The 21,020-nt window shown below is 40.2% G+C and overlaps 1 protein-coding gene across 2 annotated transcripts in view; it reads right to left on the reverse strand.

Moving 5' to 3' along the window:
• SEMA5A (semaphorin 5A) overlaps window positions 1–21,020 on the reverse strand; it is a 354,266-nt gene that overhangs the window by 126,919 nt on the left and 206,327 nt on the right. For both annotated transcript variants that reach the window (XM_072853077.1, XM_072853078.1), the window contains exons 9-11: window positions 10,980–11,265; window positions 7,130–7,265; window positions 3,544–3,748 (exon numbers count right to left, since the gene is read on the reverse strand). In XM_072853077.1, coding sequence (XP_072709178.1) covers window positions 3,544–3,748; window positions 7,130–7,265; window positions 10,980–11,265 — 627 coding nt within the window. The remainder of the gene's footprint in view (window positions 1–3,543; window positions 3,749–7,129; window positions 7,266–10,979; window positions 11,266–21,020) is intronic.

The following is a 21,020-nucleotide window of genomic DNA, read 5'->3' on the forward strand; positions in this document are numbered from 1 at the left end:
CTTCTCCTCCTAGGGCATGGTGCTCCAGCCCCCAACAGAAGGTGGCCCCCCACTGAATTTGCTCCAGTTTATCAACGTCCTTCTTGTGTTGCAGGGAGGCCAAAACTAGATGTGGTCTAAAGTGAGTGGAGTACATGGGGATAATATCTTCCCTTGATCTACTGGCTATGTTTCTGTTAATACAGCCCAAGACACTGTTGGTCGTCTTTGCTGCGAGGGCATGCTCTTGGCTCATGTTCAGCTTCCTGTCTACCAAAGTCCCCACGTCCTTTCAGCAGAGCTGTTTCCTAGACAGTCAGTCCTCAGCCTCAATCATTGCATAGAGTTAGTCTTTCCCAGATTTGGGACTTCATATTTGCACCTGTTGAATTTCATGAGGTTCTTGCTAGCCCATCCCTCCAGCATGTCTAGGTCCTTTGGATGGCAGCACTGTCCTCCAGTCTAACTACTGGTACCCCAGTCTGGTGTCATCTGCACACTTGATAGAGGGTACTCTGTTGTCTCCTCCAGGTGACTGATTAAAATGTTAAGCAGGACAGTACTCAACTCCTTACCACTTGTATACATCCCATTAACAACTACCCTCTGAGCCTGACATCCAAGCAGTTTTTATACATCCAGTTGTCCATCCCTACAGACCATACATCCTTATTTGGATATATGAACATTGTGAGAGACAGTGTCAAAAGCATTGCTAAAGTTGAGGTACTACTCTCTCCTCATGCACAAATCCAGTCATTTTACCACAGAAAGTAATCAGGTTGGTCACCTGATTCACCCTTGGGAAATCCATACTGAATGTTCCCAGTCACCTTCTTCTCCATCATGTGCCCACAGAAGTGTGCTCCAAGGAGGTGTGCTCCTTGGCTTTTCCAGGGACTGAATGCAGACCAGCCCATTGTTCCCCAGATTGTTCCTTTGGCTTTTTTTGAAGATGGAGCAGTGTGGCAAAAATTTAACTCCAAATTTAATTTGCCACCACTTTTAAAAATGCAAGTAAATTAAATCAGAAAAGATACAGTGACAACCTGGTAATGACTGTTACCTCACTCTTCCACCTCTCCCAAACATACACATGGTTTATGTTGTTAGGAGCTTTGGGTAGATGACATTGTATGCAGGAGTAAGGCCAGACACTGGATGAATTCAAAACTATTAAACTTGATCTGCTTCTAAAGTTATTGTTTATTTCCAAAGTTAAGGCCGCTGCCTTTTAGTTTCTGCTGTTTACAGAAGCAGTGGTGTTTTCTCAATAATCTTTTAGCATGTGTAGTTTAGGATGCAAACTCAATGCTTCTACACAAGCAAAGATACGACTATGGAGAACTAAGATGCTGCATTATTACCAATATCATGAAATTAAAATTATGACCTGCACCCCAAAGGTAAAAATACTGCCTTTCTCCTCAAATCATAAGATTTTAAGTAAATTACACTGTGTATTTTGGTATATTGGGACTTTTAAACTACCCTTATGTATTGTAGGTATGGTATTTATATATAAACATGTGTGCAGTAATTTCAAAATCTACCAAAAAGGTAATTTTTCTGAAAAGTTAATATCAATATTTATTGGAAAATAAAGCTTAGTACTTACACTCAAGTGGGGGGGAGGGGGCAGAAGGAATGTTAACAAAAACCACTGTGATTCAGTGAAACAGAAGTGAAACAGAATTGGCTCTGTCAAGAAAACTTCAAGAACACGATATCATTACCTGGGGTTTTTTATCGTACAGTTTCTCACAGTCATTAAACACACACTGTCCGATTACGTAAAAGCATGTGCTGGAGTCAGACTAAAGATCCAGCTAAAGTAGTATCCTACTTCCATGAATGACCAAAACCAGAGGTACAGAGAAGAATAAAAGTGGAAGGCAAGCATACACCATAAGGAGTATAGGAGCTATATATTTTTAGAAGCAAGAAAGATGCACAAAAAGAACCTAGAACCTTTACTGAACACAATTTATTAATGAACCATGAAACGTAAAGTTTTAGATCCTCACTTACTGAATCAAACATAAAAGGGAACACAGTAAGGGAAACTCAAAACTGAAGACAATCAGAATTATGACATATGACATCATTCTTGGTGCTGCCATTATAATTTAAATATCCCACAATGCAGTGATAGTCTCTTCATATAAAACCAATTCAGTACATGCTTCTGTAATTCAGTTTCTGTAAGGAGACCTCTACAATACAAACACATTTAGTATTGGCATGCTTTCACTTAAAGTGCTGTGATTTACCAACCAGTGGGCTGTTTTGACTGCAACTGGTCAAATCCAAGCACAGTTTTAACTTATTAAAAGCTTTTATATTACTGTCTGCCTTTCAAGGAGCACAATGAGAAAGCTACAAGGATAATATGCAAAGAAATACTGTCTCACCCAAATGCACCAGATTACTATAAAATTTCTTCAGACTCAAAAGAAGAAATCTCTGAAAAATGGTATCATGCTTTCAAGGCAAAATTAAATCATATATTGAATCACAATGCACATTTTTCTTGGGCTTTTGATAAATGATAAACTACAGAATATACAATTTTAATTAGTAAATCGTAATTTTAGCAATTAAAAGGATTGATCCAGTTTCTACTCAATCAATGACAATTTCAAAATTCACTTCATTGATTGCAAGATCAAATAAATAGGATTAGGATTTTTTTCCTCTTGTTGCTCAACGGATTCTTTCCCTAAATTTATCATATTTGGTGTCTACTCACTGTGAGATAAACTATTCACATTAACAAACCATTGCTTTGATGAGCTATCCCCTACTAATGTGCATGGGACTAAGTATTTGAGAACTCCCCTAAGTCTTATGCTATGAGGCTCTAAACATGTTACTCCAACTTAGTATTTCAGTCTCAGCTGGGGACATCCTTGTTTGGCAAAACCAGTTCTCTGACACCCTCGCTATTTTTAAGAAGCTTGAAATTTTGAACCAAGAAAGCAATACTTCTATCCAAGGCAATTTTAGGTGGAGGATTATTTTTCTTTCATTGCTAAGCTCACATGTAAATGAACAAATAATAAGGCAGGGTGTAAAACTGCATAATGAATGACTTAAAAATGAAATGAAAAGGAAAGGTAATAAAACATTTGTGAGCAGGAAAGTCAGAAATAGCAATAGCAGTAATTGTATTTGCTATTTGTAGAGTTACTTCTATCTCAGAGGATCCTAAAGCATCTTATTTTGGGTGAGATTTTACCCTGAACTACATAAAAAGAATAAAAGACAGAGAAACTTGTGAAGTCCTGTTTGTAGAATTTCCAACTGTTCGCTGCCTCAAGGGCATGTAGGCTTCATACCTTCAAAGGAGAATAGGAAATAGACACCAAAATTTGAGTTCACAATATAAACAAAGACATTGCAAACTGCTGAATTCATCTACTCAGAAAAGGTAGAAGGTAGAGTTAATGCTGTCAAAGAGGAAAAGCTGTTGTTCAAGGTGCACTACACATATTCCATAACTGATTCACAGAACATTAAACACATAGACCTCCAGTTATCACAGCAATGCAGAGTTCATACCTGTGGCAAGATAGATGATATGGAAAAGCATGTCCTTTCCCTGCACGACATCCACAACCACATGGGAAAATCGGCTGTTGTCTTCCATGAAGTAAGGAATTGGAATAACTGGTTGAACGACCTCATGCATTAAGAAGAATTTTTGAGCATCTTGAAGATTTCTCTCAGTCAGATTTACATACAAACCCTGGTCCATGGTGCCACACTGTAAACACAGAAAAGTAACATTACTATATGCGTCAACGATAACAACAGATTTACTCTCTGATTTACAGCACAAGAAAATAAAAAACAAAAGTGTATCTTGTAGTGACAGTGTGGAATTCCACTTTCAGGTCTCATTTTGGTGCTGACCAAACTGTCCACACAGCGATGGAGGAAGCTCCACTTCCCTGAGGCAGTACTGCAGAGGCTCCCTAACTCTAAACTATATGACAGGGCACCAGACTGACCACCACAAGTGGGCTATAGTAATATTTTGCGATATCCTATGCTCACAGGGCAAGAAGGAGAAAAACTACCATCCAACAAACCACACAATTTTCTGAATGGTTTTCTTTATAATTAACACAGATGCAGTGCTAAAGACATAACAAATTTTCAAAGGAAAGCCCATGTCCTACCACAACCAGGGTCTGACAGAAATCCCAGGCCACAGCACCACGCACAGTTCTAGCAGCTTCTTCAGAGCCTGTATTCACTAGCCAAGAATGGACAGTGTGGAGCTCTATCTATAAAGTGTTATCCATGGCAAAGACATTTTTGTGTTGGAACTGACCATATTTTACATCTGAAAACTGTACTGTTTTCTTACAGGAAAGCATTCACTAATTGCACACACAAATAAACAAAGAAAAAATAAGTGGCAGTTAATTTCCGTATCTTTGTGTTTAAGTCTTCAACTGAGGACACAAAAGAGAAAGCTGCTTAGTGCATGTGAATATGTAAACATCCACATGTTTACTCATGCATAATTGCATCAGAGAATTAGAACAGTACTTCACAACATTTATCAAATATGTTGGTGATGTGAAAGGCATACCTAAGTCATACTTTTTCATTCTATTCTACTATTTCATAAATTATGCTATGAATTACAGCATGAACAAAATAATACAGCATGTAAAACCCTACCAGTTATTTTTTCATTATTGCCATGTTTTCAATCTGAAATTAAGTGATCATTCCAAATCCACAAATGTTAAGAAAAACTCAAATAAATAATTTCATAATGAGAGATCATATGATGAGGAAAGACAGTTAAGCAACTGGCAGGAAACAATTACTGGCTCTGTGAGCACCCCTATGTCAGGCCAGTCAAAAAAATAAACTAAGCCAAAGAAGAATTTCTCTGAATCTATCAAGCAGGAAAGATTCCAGCTGGAACGCTTATAGTACACTGAAATACATAGGTCCTTGGTCTTACAATGGAAATTATCCTGTGTAAAGAGAAAAGCAACAACCTCTGGAGAAAACAGTGTTCCTCAAAACTGGGACTCCAATAGTATTCTAATCTGGAAAATATTTAATTAATATAATCCAGTCTTGGAAATACAAAGTCTGATGTAACTATCACTACATAGCAGTGGTCTTCCTTCAAACCACATACTTCTGTCTGTTATTGCTGAGTAGGTGAATACTCTGAAGATAAACCTACTTCCGAGGCTACACAACCAGAACTTCCGATATTTTATCATAAACACTCAACAAAAGAAAAGTCCTCCTTTCTGGGAAGGAAACCAGTGACTCAGCCAATGAATATATCCTATCTACGAGCAGCATGTACTCTAATGCACCATCAAGTCACAAAAAATGGTAACACTTAGCTCTAAGCATTAGACTAGCTTCTGGTATATATACCAGTGCTGCAGTTATGGAGCCAGAAATCTAACAGAAAGTTAAAACATAACACCTGCAAACGAACAGAAGTTCGACATCACTAATGATACCTAGAGATCAGTTAATGGCAATTGGCTTCAATATTGTGTTGTAAAAGGCCACGTTACAGCTTTTAACACTAGCGCTGGCCTGCAAAGCTGTTGCTCAATGAGATATGATACAACTGTTGCCACTGTTCTTGTAAATTTGATGAAGGACCAGCCATATTAAAATCAGCCAGACTATCCAAGCAAGACATTTCTTCAACACCTCTGTCTTGACTGTGATTTAGAGATGAGCACCGACAGTACAGTAGAGACTTAAACCATTTTTACACAACCATCAGGCTGTCATCTTTGTTTGCATGTACCATTCTGTATGGAGTGCTCTCACAAAAATTACCAACACATTAATACAAGGTTTGTAGGGAGAGATTAATAACTTTTATTGGACTTGCTCACCCAGTCAGAAAGAAGATAAGATTTTTACATACAAGCCTTTCTTCAGGCTTTCTCCTTCAAAAATTTAGCCTCACTTAGACCCTCCTACTGTCACCATTTTGACAATACAAATATTTCTACAATACATAAAAAGCTATATACAAATATAGCCTGCTTCTGCAATATGGCTTTCTTAAGTGGTGTCTTGTCACTTGGGGCTAATGCCAAACATACTATTTAGGAAAGGTAACGTGGCTATGGCCTATAATTCAGAGCAAAACTCAGTGCCTTATTTTCCTATGTTTGCATAAATCAGGACATAATTAAAACTACCTGCAATCCCTGATGGGTGATTCTGTTTCATGCTTGCAAAGATCTCGTGACCCTTACAAGAAGACAGGGAAGGCACTGAACTCATGAAATTGCATTGAGATTAAGGGATGGTGAAAGGTGGATAAAGGTGGATACACTTAAGTATCTTGGTGAAAAGCTGTTACTGTTAAGCACTAAATTAATGCTGTTTTCCCTTCCGTTTCCCTTGCTAGAAACACACTCACTAAAATTGTCCTAGTAGGAGTGGTGACTATGCAGAAGAAGAAAACAATGCGCATGTGCTTACCTGAAATACCCTTTTCTTTTTGTAGAAAGTTCCACTGAGTGACCCCCTTTGGACTAATTAGTTTTATGCTGTCAGCAAACTGCAGACTATTACACCCTCTGAGGCCAACAAGTTCAAATGAGGCACACACCACGTCACAAAGTCTTTTAATTGGACCCTTCAGGGAGTGTGGACCACCTTGCACAGTAAAATATACAAAAACCTGACCACTCCTCCTTTACCCCTCCTCCCCCTCCTCCTTCTTTTTTCTGTCAAACAATGTTCCTTTTTCAGGTCCTAATAGTACAAATACAATGTAAAAGAGAATAGCAGTTTGATCATACTTCAGCCAGGAATTAATGTTACCTTGACAGATAACTACAGTGTTTCATTTTGACAGAACATGGAACTTAAGTCTTTTTTCTCCTACCCTTCAAAGCACATCTGCTTTTCAACCCAAATTATTTTGTGGAAGGATAAAATTAAGTATGTTGTAATAAGGTGACCTCTTAAGCCTTTTTTTTTTTTGGTACTCTTTTTTTTTTTTTTGGTAATCTTTTTAAGATCTTCGGCTATAATATACTGCAAAACTGGACTTACTAACTATGAACCATACAGCACTTGGAAAAAACATCCTGTAAACTGTTGTCCTTCTCCCACGTATCTGTACCTGAAAATTAGGGTTAGGATTGGGATATGGAAGCCAAGCAGAGCGAGAGTTTTCCTGGTATTTGAAGGGTCCATTAAAGGCTTGAGTTATGGCACTCAGGTTGAAAACACAAACCGCTGAGGCTGCTATGCTGTTCCTGCAAAAGAAATATAAACATTAACCTAAGTAACAACATGAAGAAGACCATTTGCTGAAAAATAAATAAAAAAGGCAGTAACTCTCCAATCCTTCAGGTAATTAACAAAGCAGATATGATCAGCCAGGAGATAATATCTCAAGATAATGATACATGATGTGCTGATTTAGGCACAGAAATCGGATTTAAAATTTTTGTCAGCCTTGCCAACTAGCTGGTGTGGGAGAAACTCAGAACTTCCTACCTTCTGCTGCTGCTCTAATACCACAAGGCCGTACTTTACTTACACTGAAGTGCCACATCTACATGTTTTTTGAACTCCTCCAGGGATGGTGACTCCACCACCTCTCTGGGCAGCCTGTTCCAATGCTTGACAACCCTTTCAGTGAAGTAAAATTTCCTAATATCCAGTCTAAACCTCCCCTGGTGCAACTTGAGGCCATTTCCTCTCCTCCTATCGCTAGTTACTTGGAAGAAGAGACTGACCCCCACCTCTCTACAGCCTCCTTTCAGGTAGTTGTAGAGAGTGGTAAAGTCTCCCTTCAGCCTCCTTTTCTCCAGGCTAAACAACCCCAGTTCCCTCAGCCGCTCCTCATAAGACTTGTTCTCCAGACCCTTCAGCAGCTTCGTTGCCCTTCTCTGGACACGCTCCAGCACCTCAATGTCTCTCTTGTAGTGAGGGGCCCAAAACTGAACACAGTATTCGAGGTGCGGCCTCACCAGTGCCGAGTACAGGGGCACCATCATACTCACAGGGGCTAGTACAGGGGTACTAGCACAACATCAGCCAGGCGAAACATACAATTTCCTGTTCTTGTCTTGAAAATGTGATATACATGACAATAAAGTAATTCCACATAGTGTAAACAATATAATCCAGTGACTATGAGAGCTCGTAATATGGAAAACTGCATTGTTCTCTTCCACAATTGGAGATAAAGGGATAGATAATGAAAGTGGCAGTTGCACAAATTTCCACTGCAGGTAAAACTGCTGACAATTGATCCACATGGCATTCTTTTTTTCTTTTTTTTTTTTTTTCCTTTTTTTAAACTTAGCCTGTAATTTACACAAGGCTTAAAAAAGCCTACTATAGAAACTCCAAAATGATGGAAAGAAAAAAGTAACCCCAGGGGATCAAATTTGTGAACAACTGAAAAAAGGGTTAGGATATATGGGTTTAATAGCAGGACAAAAGAGCAATTTGCTTTCTTATGCTTGTCACTCTTATTTCAAAGAACCCCCAAATCTTGAAGTTTCATGCTAACAATTTCTGCAGAATCAATTATCGTTGGATTTGATAATTCCTTGCCTATGTAAACTATCACTAAAGGCAGCTCACTAATATTATTAACCATACCAATGTCTTCTTGAATTTCTTTAAGTCCTTAAAGGACTTCAGACTCATGCTTATAGATTTTTGGATGGTCTGAAAGAAGCAAAATCAGCTTCATTATGAAGCAGTGGACTTAGTACTCAACCACACATAAAGGGTGCAGGCTTTGCTATTACTCAATCTTTATTGACAGAAACGCTTCAGTTTTTTCCCCACAAAATGATTCACAGTATATTAGAAAAAGCATTAGGGTACCATAAAATAATTGCAATTCTGAAGATACAGAGATTGACAAATGCTGAATGTGGTTCAGTAATATCTGATGCTGTTACACCAACAGAAAGGACTATGTTATTCCGCCTCATGGGAAACCCTGGCGCTTTTCCACCGTCAGGTTACAGGGCTGAAGGGTGGATCAGATGGGTTGTGCAGATATCTCTGAACAGGTACTCAACATGGGGAAGCAATCTTAACTCTACAACATTTCAACAATGTCCAAAAATTTAGTTACAATATTTGATGGCGGGAGCAAATATAATTTAAATGGAGCTATCAAAAAACCCACCTCCAAACAGTTGTAATTAATTCCTCTTTGAATAGTCCGTCTTTGTTGGACAAAGCAGAATGCTGAGCTACTGGGGAAGAGTGAAGCAGCAGCAAGGTTTCAAATACTGCCTACTTCCATGTGGCAAAGGTAGTCTTACACTAGCGAGTCCTTTCTCAGAAGAGCCAGGGTGTGCTGATGGCAGCCCTGATATCCTTACACAACCTCAGAAACTGGAATTTGTAGCACAGAAAATGTCTTCTTTCTCCAAATTGCCAGGACAGCCCTTCTCAGAGAAGAGCATTGCTCCCCTTCCGTGGCCAGAGCCCTGTGGATTTTCTGGAGCAGAATTCCTTTGGTCAGGCTTTCTATGGTAGGAGAGTGTCAAGGCTATTTGACTTCTCATGAAAGATCATGTTGAACAGTGTATGAGCATGCCACCTGAGAAATCTGTCTTCTAAGACTCAAACTAGCTAGTAAAACAGACCAATGAAATTAAAATTACTGTTGAAAACAGCATCAAGTTTTCTTATCCCCAGTAGTCCCAAAGTCTTTACTATTCTCTTTAAAAAACCCAGCATTTAGCATCAATGCATTGCTCCAGTGCAGGAACAGGGTTAAGCTCATCACCCGAAGTCCCAAGTCAGGAATCATCACAGCCTGGTGCAAGCAGCCTCATTAGTCGTGCCCACTGCCTGAGCTGGTGGTACAGGGACCAACCTGAGTCTGGAAGCTGCTTATATGTGTTAATAAGAGACTGTACTAAAAGCAGAAGAAACTAGCTCAAGCTCAAATTCATGTTCATGGTCTAAAGAACTTAGGGATCATAATCTGCTGGCATTAATTTGTGACTGTTTCCACCTGGTTAATGGATATTTATAGAAGGTAAGTATCCAGGTGTCTACAGCAGTAGAAAGGAGCATGGATCTATGTTTTAGGTGCCCAAGTACCTTTTAAAATTCTAGGCAAAACTGACTTACAGAGCAAGACACTGCAAGCAGGTAAGAAAATGAGACACCGAAATTTGAAACCCTGTTCCAGTGGTCTGAAAACTGGGCTGCACAGCCATAACGCATGGGCTGTTCTTACTGAGCAACATATGACCTCCAGTTATCATGTTTAAAGTAACAAAGGACGTTTCTGAGATGAATGTCTCTTTTTTTCCTAAGACTTAAGCAAGTCTTGATATCAAGCTCAGAGTCTAGGAAGCTTTTATGTCCATCCAATGTTTTAATATTTAACAAATTTTAATTTTTAAGACCAAAATATACATTTTTTAATTTTACCTTGTTGATATATAACACGTTCAGTTAAAATTAGATTAGATTTTTGGTTTGACCCTCAAACTCAGATGAATATATGTTAGGACTAATTTAAAATATGTAAGAGCACCTCTTGTGCTCTTTTGGGTAAGGCAAGATCTTCCTGACACGGTCAAATGACATCATTTCAAATTCATGATCGTGTCACATTACAATTATAAAATATTTCTTTCATAAATACATTATGTATTTATGTATTACAATAGTGTGCAAAATAAAAACCAACTTCTTTATAAGAATGTATGAAAAAGATGGCTGAGTAGTCTTAAACACAACTGGCTCCCTGCTGTAAGGAAATATTAAGAATTCTTCCTTCTTTCATACGCCTTCAGCAATTCATGTGGGAAGCATTTGGAACTGACACTTGTTCACAAGAGGACAGTGGATTGGGCAAAACAGTAGTTTGAGTTTATGACTTTTACTTGGCATATGCAGAAGAGAGCAGCTCAGAAACTTTAGTTTTTACTGTCACAAATAGCAAGAAAATAAAATATATCATGGAATTTACTTACACATTAGTGGTAAAAATCCCATAGATCAAGTCCAATTCTGGCAGGAAGAAAGTGCTCTGTAGTTCATTATAGTAAAATGGAATTTCTCCAGGGCGAGAGCAGTTCAGCCGAGCTTTCATGAAGGTAGTCCAGGTATCCTCCAGTACAAACTTGCCACCAATATCATTTTTGCACACCCGAGCAGCACGAGAGAAGACTGTTTTCCCACAGTCATGTTCCACCGCATTCTCCCGGAAGAAGAAGTAGGTAAAGTTCCCAATGTCATAAGATGACACAAAATTTGGCTCTGAAAATAACAGAAGAAAAGATTACTTATTACCTTCTTGTGATATATGGACTCATACTAACATGGACGTTGTATTTATCTTCAAGCATTAGATTTAGAAAAACACATGTTTTATTATCCTTGCAGGGAACTGGCCCCATGACATCTGAGCAGGCCAGCTCATGTCCAGCCAGGATTATGAGCTACATGAACGTGGCTAGACAGACTCTCTGCTCTGGGTGTCTATTGCACATAACTGTGCTGGGCAGCCCTGGCCCAGCTCACGGTACTCTACCATCAAAAGCATCACTGAGTTTTTCTTCTCCACATATGGGCATGGTGTATTTTTACAACGTAATTGCTTTACCTGTTGTGTTAACTCTGTTTCTGCTTTGCCACCATGCCATTACTCCAGGTTAGCAGAATAATGGATGGTAACCGAGTGTGACTAAGAATGTGCTCAGAGGCTGTAATGAAAAGAAAGAGAATTCTACACAAGAGCATTTGATGGTAAGATAACCTAATTTCAGCCCTATTTAACTTAAAGCTTTTGATAGTATTATAGTTTTTTCTTTTTTTTTTTTTTAATCAATTAAAAACTGATCAAAGAAACTGACGGTGATGCAGGAGAAATTAGAGAATATGTTAAAAAAAATTCTAGAAAACAACAGATGGCAATATTTCTTAAAAGAAAAAAAAGGAAACTGCGGATATCAAAGACAATAAACATGTGGCCCATTTCCCACAAGGATTACTAAAACTGAGGAGAGTCCATGACCTTAAGAGAGACTGACAACTAGATGAGTTCTTAAATGAAAGACAAATTTGATACACAGATTTGTGGAGAAGAGCCCCCCTTGTATAAGGAACAATTATAGAACACTGGTACCTCAGAGAAACAAGCAAAATTTTTGTTTTCATTCCCAAATTTTATTCTAAAGTGGGAAAACAAAGAAACAAACAAAACTGTTTTAAAAACATCTATTGTGAGGAAATACTCCAAAGAAATTCAATAGGTGAACACTTCTTGACTGCACTATTGTATTGAAAAAAGCTGCTGTAACTGAATCTAAGCATTTTGCAGGAACATCTCAAACCTGTCAAAATTTTTGAGCAGAACTAGAAAGGCAAGCAAGCTGGCATTTCCATGCAGGAGTCCAAACTCTGTCAGACAAGTCTTCTCCAAAGACGGCCCAGCTCCAAGCTTATGTGTCCTCTTGTGCTGCCTCCCTCTCTATCTGCTGTGCAGAGAGTCTCCAGGGCAGGTTTTTTGGCAGCAGTGGTCATCAGCTGCCTAGGATATTTGAATCTGAGCAGATACGATAGTTCTCTCACTCCTCCCTGTAACTTTCAGTCATTATCATATTAAGCACTTCTTTGAGATTAGTCTGTAACACACCACATTCTCCCCACACTCAGATCTGCACAGGTGTTTTGCTGGAAGATAACAACCAAATACTTTTGAGGAGAACTTGTTGGTATCCTGAGCTCTCATAAGTTACATAGTACGAGTGCATTTGTGTCTTTAAAAAAAAAGAAAAAAAAAAGGCAAAATAAAGTAGTTTGACAGGACTTAGTGATAGCAATAAAGGTAAAATTGGATTGACAATATACAAAGAGCTAAACTATTAGTAATGTTTTCCCTCTTAGAACCTCATATTTTCATTCCACATGTGTGTAAAACTTCCATTACCATAGGGATTTTGCTTCAAAGTCTTCAAAAACCTTTAAACTTCACTATTAGAGTTTACAGATTTGTAGAAATAATTCTTAGTTGCTCATGAGCTCTCATTCTTCAGATATAACATGTAATACTGTTACACATTTACACACTAAACATTGAAATTGGAGAAAGATGAAAAAAAGACCTTAAGTTTTAACTTTGTTAATTTTTTTTTTCTAAAAATGTGCACATTTGCTGAATAGGTAGCAGGGCAGAATGATATATAAGATTTAATTAGAAGTATTAATGCTAAGATGCCAAAAATATGTGGCTAAAAATAACAAAATTGTATGCTATCACATTCTACAAAGGTTAGACAGTTTTGGCAGGAATCAAATATTAAACATATATCCAGAGATATTTGCATGCAAAGTTTTTTTCTTATTATAAAGCCTAATTATGTTTCATTCATTCTCAATATACATCAATGTTTTCAGCTCTATGGAACAAACTTGTATTTATTTAACTAAAGTATACTAGAAAGCAAAGCTTTTTAGGAATATCAGGCTAAAAAAAAAAAAAGAACCCCCTGTCCCTCATTATCCAACTTCAATTTATATCCATAACACACCTGGCCATTATTGCTCTTAATCTGTAACGTACGTTCTTCCCTCACTCTACACAATATCCTTCCTTTTAGATTGTTCTTATGGTCATGGAAGGAACTACTGTCTGTGGAGGAAAGAAAAAGCATTCACTAGTCATAGTGTAACTTGGGCTACTTGTCCACTGTACTAAGGTTAGGTCTTACTTAAAGCAATATCCACTAAAGGTAGACATTAAGAGAAACAATCCACCTGAAATAGCATGAAAAAGTAAAATTTTCCAACTATGCATTTGACTTTTTGTAGCCTATAACCCTGCTTGCTCTTTGAAATCATCTCAAAAATATCTCAACTGATATAAAAAAATTCTGCTTATTGTGCAAATACTCAACATCAATTTGATCCACCCACAAAAACATCCTGTACAACAATTAAACACAGAGGCCCTGCCTTGCAATGAGGCCTGATGATGCTTCTTCTCGCTGGAGGCCCACTGATGTAAAAAGGTCTCACACTGGCACAACAGAACCTCACTGCAGAGCCAAAAACACTACTGGAAGCACTCAAAGTGTGGAGAATAATGAATTACAAATAATATCTTCACAAACTGTAGAAATAAAAATCACATCAAATGCATTCAGAATGTTTTTAGGGTTCTTGAAAAATCATGTCAGTCTTTCAAGAGATAATATTTTAAAGTTGCACTGACAATCATAATACATGTATAAATAAAAACTAGTACTCATATTTCATGGATTAGAAACTGAGAAACAATATATACATCTGCAAACACCTATGCATATATTTTACTGATTATGAACTGATGAAAATGTGACCTGCTGTTGAAACTTGTGAAAACTGTTTTCATTTGCATGAAATGTAATAATATCAGAGCTACCTCGGGGAATTCTGTGGATATGGAGGGATTATCATGTCACACTTTATTTATTTCATTTTCTCTTTGGGAAAAGTGAACTGAATCACTTCAAAGCTTCAAAGGAAAAAGCAGATTCCCATCTAGGAAAAATTAGTTCATATGTTTCCAAATATTGTGCTGTGAACTGCTATTTGTTGACATGGAGGACTTCCCACAAAGTTTTTAATGCAGAAAATGAAGAGACTCTCTTATTTCCTGCTGAATTTGCAAATAGTTCTGGAAGCATAAAGGCATCTCATTTGTGAATGATGAGATCACCACAAGAAGTGCAAGGATTCTGGTATGTGACAGGATACAGCTAGTATGGATCAACATGAGAATGTCAACCGGTAATAATGTCACAAGTATTGTAAACCTTTGTATTGTAAACCAAGTACATAAAACCTTTATAGGTTTTTATATATTCAATTTATGGATGCGTCAGGCTGACTAGACTTTCCCAAATTAAATGGAACCAATGGAATCAGGAAAGCAAGAAAATGAGTTTGTCAATGTGACGCGACAAAGATCTCCACCATACAACATGGAGCACTGGTACACAGATACACAAGGCCCATACACTGAAAGCACTAGGTGGCTAGTTAGTGCTGCCTCTGGGCAAACACGCTGTAGTGTGATATTTCTGAAGTTTGCTTACTCAGCACAAAACCTGGGAATCTCTATGGCTTCCTTCATAAAGCAGCATGACTGTCCTACAAGGACGTTTCCCCACAGACTCTTCTGGGTTATTGCAAAAAGATGACTGAACCATACAAAGTCAAGATAGTGCTTCGATCTGAAATAATGTAATTGTTTTTCCAAAGGTTGGAGACAAACCTTTTCCAGGGAGCATGGTTTCTGTTCTTAATGAGAAGGCATTTACTAAGAAGAAGCAATGCTGCCCTTTAGATTATTCTCCCTTTCCACTCACTCAGGGACCTTGGAGACCAAAGAGACCAAGTTCATACTCATTGCCAGACCACGTTGATTCTGTCTGACAGTGCCAGCTGCTCCTGTAGGGACTGGCTGAAGCTCCACCATGCAGCACATGCTGATGCTGCAGCCTGGAGCATGGCATTCTTGTAGTATGAAAGCAAAGGTGTGCTGCATGCCCTGGGAGGCAGCGTGAGGACAGACCGGGGGATTCGGGAGTGCAAAGCTTACTGGGAATGGGATGGGGCTCTCTGGAGGGCAGAAGGAGAAAAATGGTGCAGCCCCACCTGTATTGTCTCTTGCTAACAGTGTATAACGCAAACTTTTCCCTGAGTCACGCCCAGGTTTCTACTGGGAAAGCAGTAGCTGGAGTGGTCCAAAACAAGGCTAGGAAGTGAGCCAACAATTAAGCAATATGGATGACCAAGGGTGTCATGGGTAAGCTTATTTCCTGCATCTTTTTTATTTAGTGGTATAGATGTAGTCTGACTGGGTAAAAGGATGAGAGGAACTGTACAGAAACTTTATCTGGGAAGAGCAATGGGAAACAGGAGTCTGAAAGAGCTCCACAAGAGCATCTGAGGCAGTCCTGGCCTCTTATCGCTTCCTGAGCTTCGGAGCAAGAAAGTCGGCTTGTGCTCTTTACTCTTTAAAATTCCACATCCTCTGAAGTAGACTATGACTTAATTTACCTAGTTAGTGGATGCTACTGTTTCCAGAGTGAACCAAATGACAGGGGATGATCTATCTGTATTTCTGGAGGTAACAGCAATTAACCTTAAGGATTATAAGGTCCAAAGCCTACTCTGAACAAGAGCGAGCTGGGATTTCCACTGACTGTTCCTGTAAGAAACGACCACTCACATCTCAAGTGCGATGCATTCAGAGACCCAGTCAAAAGTGAAATTAGCCCCAAAAATGTGAAAAGAAAGCTAAAATTAGAAGTTTGTTAGATTTAGACACAGATCAGATTATATATATATATATACACAAAATAAGACACACACATAGATATAGGCTTGAAGGGGGAGGGGTATAATATCAGGCTTGCCTGTGACAAGCTGTGGGATGACATGCCAAGGTTAGAGGGAGGGGGTGCTAGCGAGGGCCCTCAGCCTGTTGCTCTGAGACTTGCTGGGTACACTGCAGCACACTTGAAGTCTTATGGAGATGAGCCAGGGGCTCCAGAGGCAACAGGAGTCAACAGGGAAACACTAGTCAAATACATTGAAGGAATTAAGGGGTGTTCCTCTAAGAAGGTAACACGGCCGACAGCCCAGCTGAAGTGCCTCTACACCAAGCATGCAGCATGGGCAACAAACAGGAGGAGCTGGAAGCCACCGTGCTGCTAGAAAGCTACGACCTAGATGCCATTACTGAAACTTGGTGGGATGAATCCCAGGACTGGAGTGTGGCTATCGATGGCTACAGGCTGTTCAGAAGGGACAGGCGAGGAAAGAGGGGCGGAGGAGTTGCCCTCTACATCAAGAAATAGATAGAGTGTGAAGAGCCGTCTCTAAAGAACAGCCATAAACAGGTTGAAAGCTTATGGGTAAGAATTAGAGACCGAGGTAACAAAGGGAACCTTGTGGCTGGTGTCTCCTACAGGCCACCCGATCAAGGGGAGACTATTGACAAAGTCTTCTTACTCCAGGAAGCATCATGCTCGCAGGCTCTCATCCTGCTGGGGGACTTCATCCACCCCAACACCTGCTGGAAAAGTAGCACGGCGAGCTGTAGGCAATCCAGGAGACTCCTGGAATGCATTGAGGATAACTTCTTAAGCCAGGTAATAGACAGCCCTACCAGAGGGGATGCGATACTGGACCTGTTGGTCACCAATGCAAGTAAGTCAATCAGTGACGTCAAGACTGGAGGCAGCCTGGGCTGCAGTGACCATGTACTTACTAGTGGAGTTTGCAGTCCTGAGGGTTACAGGTCAGGCAAAAAGTCAGGACCCTGAATTTTAGGAAAGCAAAATTCCAGCTGTTCAAGGAGTTAGTCAATAGGATCCCCTGGGAAACTGTCCTCAGGGACAAGGGAGCAGAACAGACCTGGCAGGTCTTTAAGGACGCTTTCCATAGAGCGCAAGAGCTCTCGATACCCAGGTGTAAGAAATCAGGAAAGGAAGGCAAGAGACCAGCATGGCTGAGTTGAGACCTGCTGGTCAAACTAAAGGGCAAGAAGGAAATGCACAGGCAGTGGAAGCAGGGGCAGGTATCCTGGAAAAAGTACAGGGATGCTGCCCGGTTGTGTAGGGATGGGGTCAGGAAGGCCAAAGTAAAGCTGGAGCTGAACTTGGCAAGGGCCACAAAGAATAATAAGAAGGGCTACAGGTATGTCAGCCAGAAAAGGAAGGTCAAAGAAAGTGTACTCCCCCAATGATAAAAACTGGCAAACTGGTAACAACGGACGAGGAGAAGGCTGAGGTACTCAACAACTTCTTTGCCTCAGTCTTTACTGGCATCCTCTCTTCCCACACCTCTTGAGTGGATGGACCACAAGATGGTGACTGGGGGGGCAAAGCCCCTCCCACTCTAAGAGAAGGTCAGGTGCGTGACCACCTCAGAATCTGAACATATATAAGTCTATGGGACCTGAGGAGATGCATCCCAGAGTCCTGAGGGAATTGGCTGATGTAGTTGCCAAGGACTCTCCATGAAAAGTCATGGCAGTCAGGTGAAGTCACCGGAGACTGGAAAAAGGGAAACACTGCACCCATTTTTAAAAAGGGTAGAAAGGAGGACCCTGGGAACTACCGACCTGTCAGCCTCACCTCTGTGCCTGGGAAGATCATGGAACAGATCCTCCTAGAAGCTATGCTAAGGCACATGGAGGACAGGGAAGTGATTCAAGATGGCCAGCATGGCTTCACCAAGGGCATGACCTTGCCTGACCAATCTAGTGGCCTTCTTTGATGGAGTGACTACATCAGTGGACAAGGGAAGAGCTACGGATGTCGTCTGTTTGGACTTCTGTAAGGCCTTTGACACGGTCCCCCACAACATCCTTCACTCTAAATTGGAGAGATATGGATTTGATGGGTGGACTGTTTGGTGGATGAGGAATTGGTTGGATGGTCACATCCAGAGAGTAGTGGTCAATGGCTCAATGTGCAGATGGAGATGAGTGACAAGTGGTGTCCCTCAGGGGTCCGTACTGGGACCAGCACTGTTTACTATCTTCATCAGTGACATAGACAGTGGGATCGAGTGCACCCTTAGCCAGCTTGCAGATGACACCAAGCTGAGTGGTGCAGTTGACATGCCTGAGGGATGGGACACCATCCAGAGGGACCTGGACAAGCTGGAGAAGTGGGCCTGTGTGAATCTCATGAGGTTCAACAAGGCCAAGGGCAAGGTCCTGCACATGGGTCAGAGCAACTCTCGGTATCAACTACAGGCTGGGGGATGAAGGGATTGAGAGCAGCCCGGTGGAGAAGGACTTGGGGGTACTGGTGGATGAAAAGCTGGACATGAGCTGGTAATGTGCGCTCGCAGCCCAGAAAGCCAACCGTATCCTGGGCTGCATCAAAAGAAGCGTGGCCAGCAGGTTGCGGGAGGTGATTCTGCCCCTCTGCTCCACTCTGGTGAGACCCCACCTGGAGTACTGTGTCCAGCTCTGGAGCCCTCAGCACAGGAAAGACATGGACCTGTTGGAGCAGGTCCAGAGGAGGGCCACAAAAATGCTCAGAGGGATGGAACCCCTCTCCTATGAGGGAAGACTGAGAGAGTTGGGGTTCAGCCTGGAGAAGAGAAGGCTCTGGGGACACCTTCTTGTGGCCTTTCAGTACTTACAGGGGGATTATAAGAAACATGGGGACAAACTTTTTAGCAGGGTCTATTGCAATAGTACAAGGGCTATTTTAAACTAAAAGAGGGCAGATTTAGACTAGATACAAGGAAGATATTTTTTTACAATGAGGGTGGTGAAACACTGGAACAGGTTGCCCAGAGAGGAGGCAGATGCCCCATCTCTGGAAACATTCAAGGTCAGGTTGGACGGGGCTCTGAGCAACATGATCTAGTTGAAGATGTCCCTATTCATTGCAGGATGGTTGGTCTAGATGACCGTTAAAGGTCCCTTCCAACCCAAACTATTCTATGATTCTATGACATATACATGTATAATATATTAAAAATCTTAGAAATCTAGATACTGGTCTAATGCTGAACGACATCTGTCTGGAGCTTGTTCACTGACCTCACTAGATCAATGAATCACACCCTCATACTGTTGGCCTCTAAAGGCCCATTTCTTCCAAATATTTGTATTCAGCCAAATACTTAATGGCATTAAATTCTAGGAAGATGCCTTTGAGTTTTTTTAATAAGGTTCAACCTCTAGAAAGAAATTCTTTCCCAAAGGGAAGCTTAAAATAATGGAAAGAATTTAAGCTCCAAATGTGCCAGTCTATTTTCTTTCACCTTACTGATGCAATTAATGAAGTCCATTTCCTATTTGCATTTTGCCATCCCCGTATATTCATTAAGTATATTCATTTAGTGTAGCCCTCTGTAGCTGTCTGAAAACAGTAGAGATCTTGCATTAGGCTGATCAAGGCATCAGTGCTCATGAATGTTTAAGGACAAATCTTAATCACAGAGTAAAATTTTCCTACAGCATTAAACACCTTAAAAGTAATATATAATTTGTAGTCATCATAGTTATATCCATCCTCAGGAGCTGAACTTTTAAATGTTAAGTCCTGGTATAGAATTGGTGGAAATCATTGTTTATTAATAGCTATTTTTCCTCTGTGTTTCATCATTATCTAGGACACATGTTTAAAATGCTAGTTTGTCACAGCATAGCTCACTACTAGTCTATCTGGACTACTATTTCTTCTGCAATGCCTCAGCTCTCCATAATTTCTTTTATATTCTTTTCCTTTTGCTAAATTGAAGATTTTATGGGTATGGAAGAGCAAGGACTGCAAAATACACTATAACTGTATATGCCAGACATTTTTTCCAATCTTCTCTTACATTGCTGATAGATTTTATAATACAATTCAGTATAATCATAAAAGTGGATGCACTCATTAGACATTACATTTTATTGATGTACTCTAATAAATTCTGAAATGCAATTATTTCTTTTCTGAAAAATAGTTTTCAAATATGGTATTACAAAATTCCTTGGTTTATTGCCTGTTGTTTATTTCAAATAAACCTCCTTCGTTTTCAAGGTACAGTGTTCTTACATGGCATAATATTTTGCAATTTATTACATAATTTTGCTGATGCAAATTTGCCAGTGACAAACTTAGTGTCAGAAACCATTCTTTACTCTGATCTTGACAGGCTTGAAAAGTGGGCCCATGTGAACCTCATGAGGTTCAAAAAGGCCAAGTGCAAGGTCCTGCACATGGGTCGGGGCAACCCCTGGTATCAATACAGGCTGGGGGATGAAGGGATTGAGAGCAGCCCTGTGGAGAAGGACTTGGGGGTGTTGGTTGATGAGAAGATCAACATGACTTCGCAACATGCGCTTGCAGCCCAGAAAGCCAACCGTATCCTGGGCTACATCAAAAGAAGTGTGACAAGCAGGCTGAGGGAGGTGATTCTCTCCCTCTACTCCGCTCTCGGGAGACCCCACCTGGAGTACTGCATTCAGCCCTGGGACCCCCAAAATAAGAAGGACATGGACCGGTTGG

Source organism: Ciconia boyciana, chromosome 2 (assembly GCF_034638445.1).
Source record: "Ciconia boyciana chromosome 2, ASM3463844v1, whole genome shotgun sequence".
NCBI lineage: Eukaryota > Metazoa > Chordata > Aves > Ciconiiformes > Ciconiidae > Ciconia > Ciconia boyciana.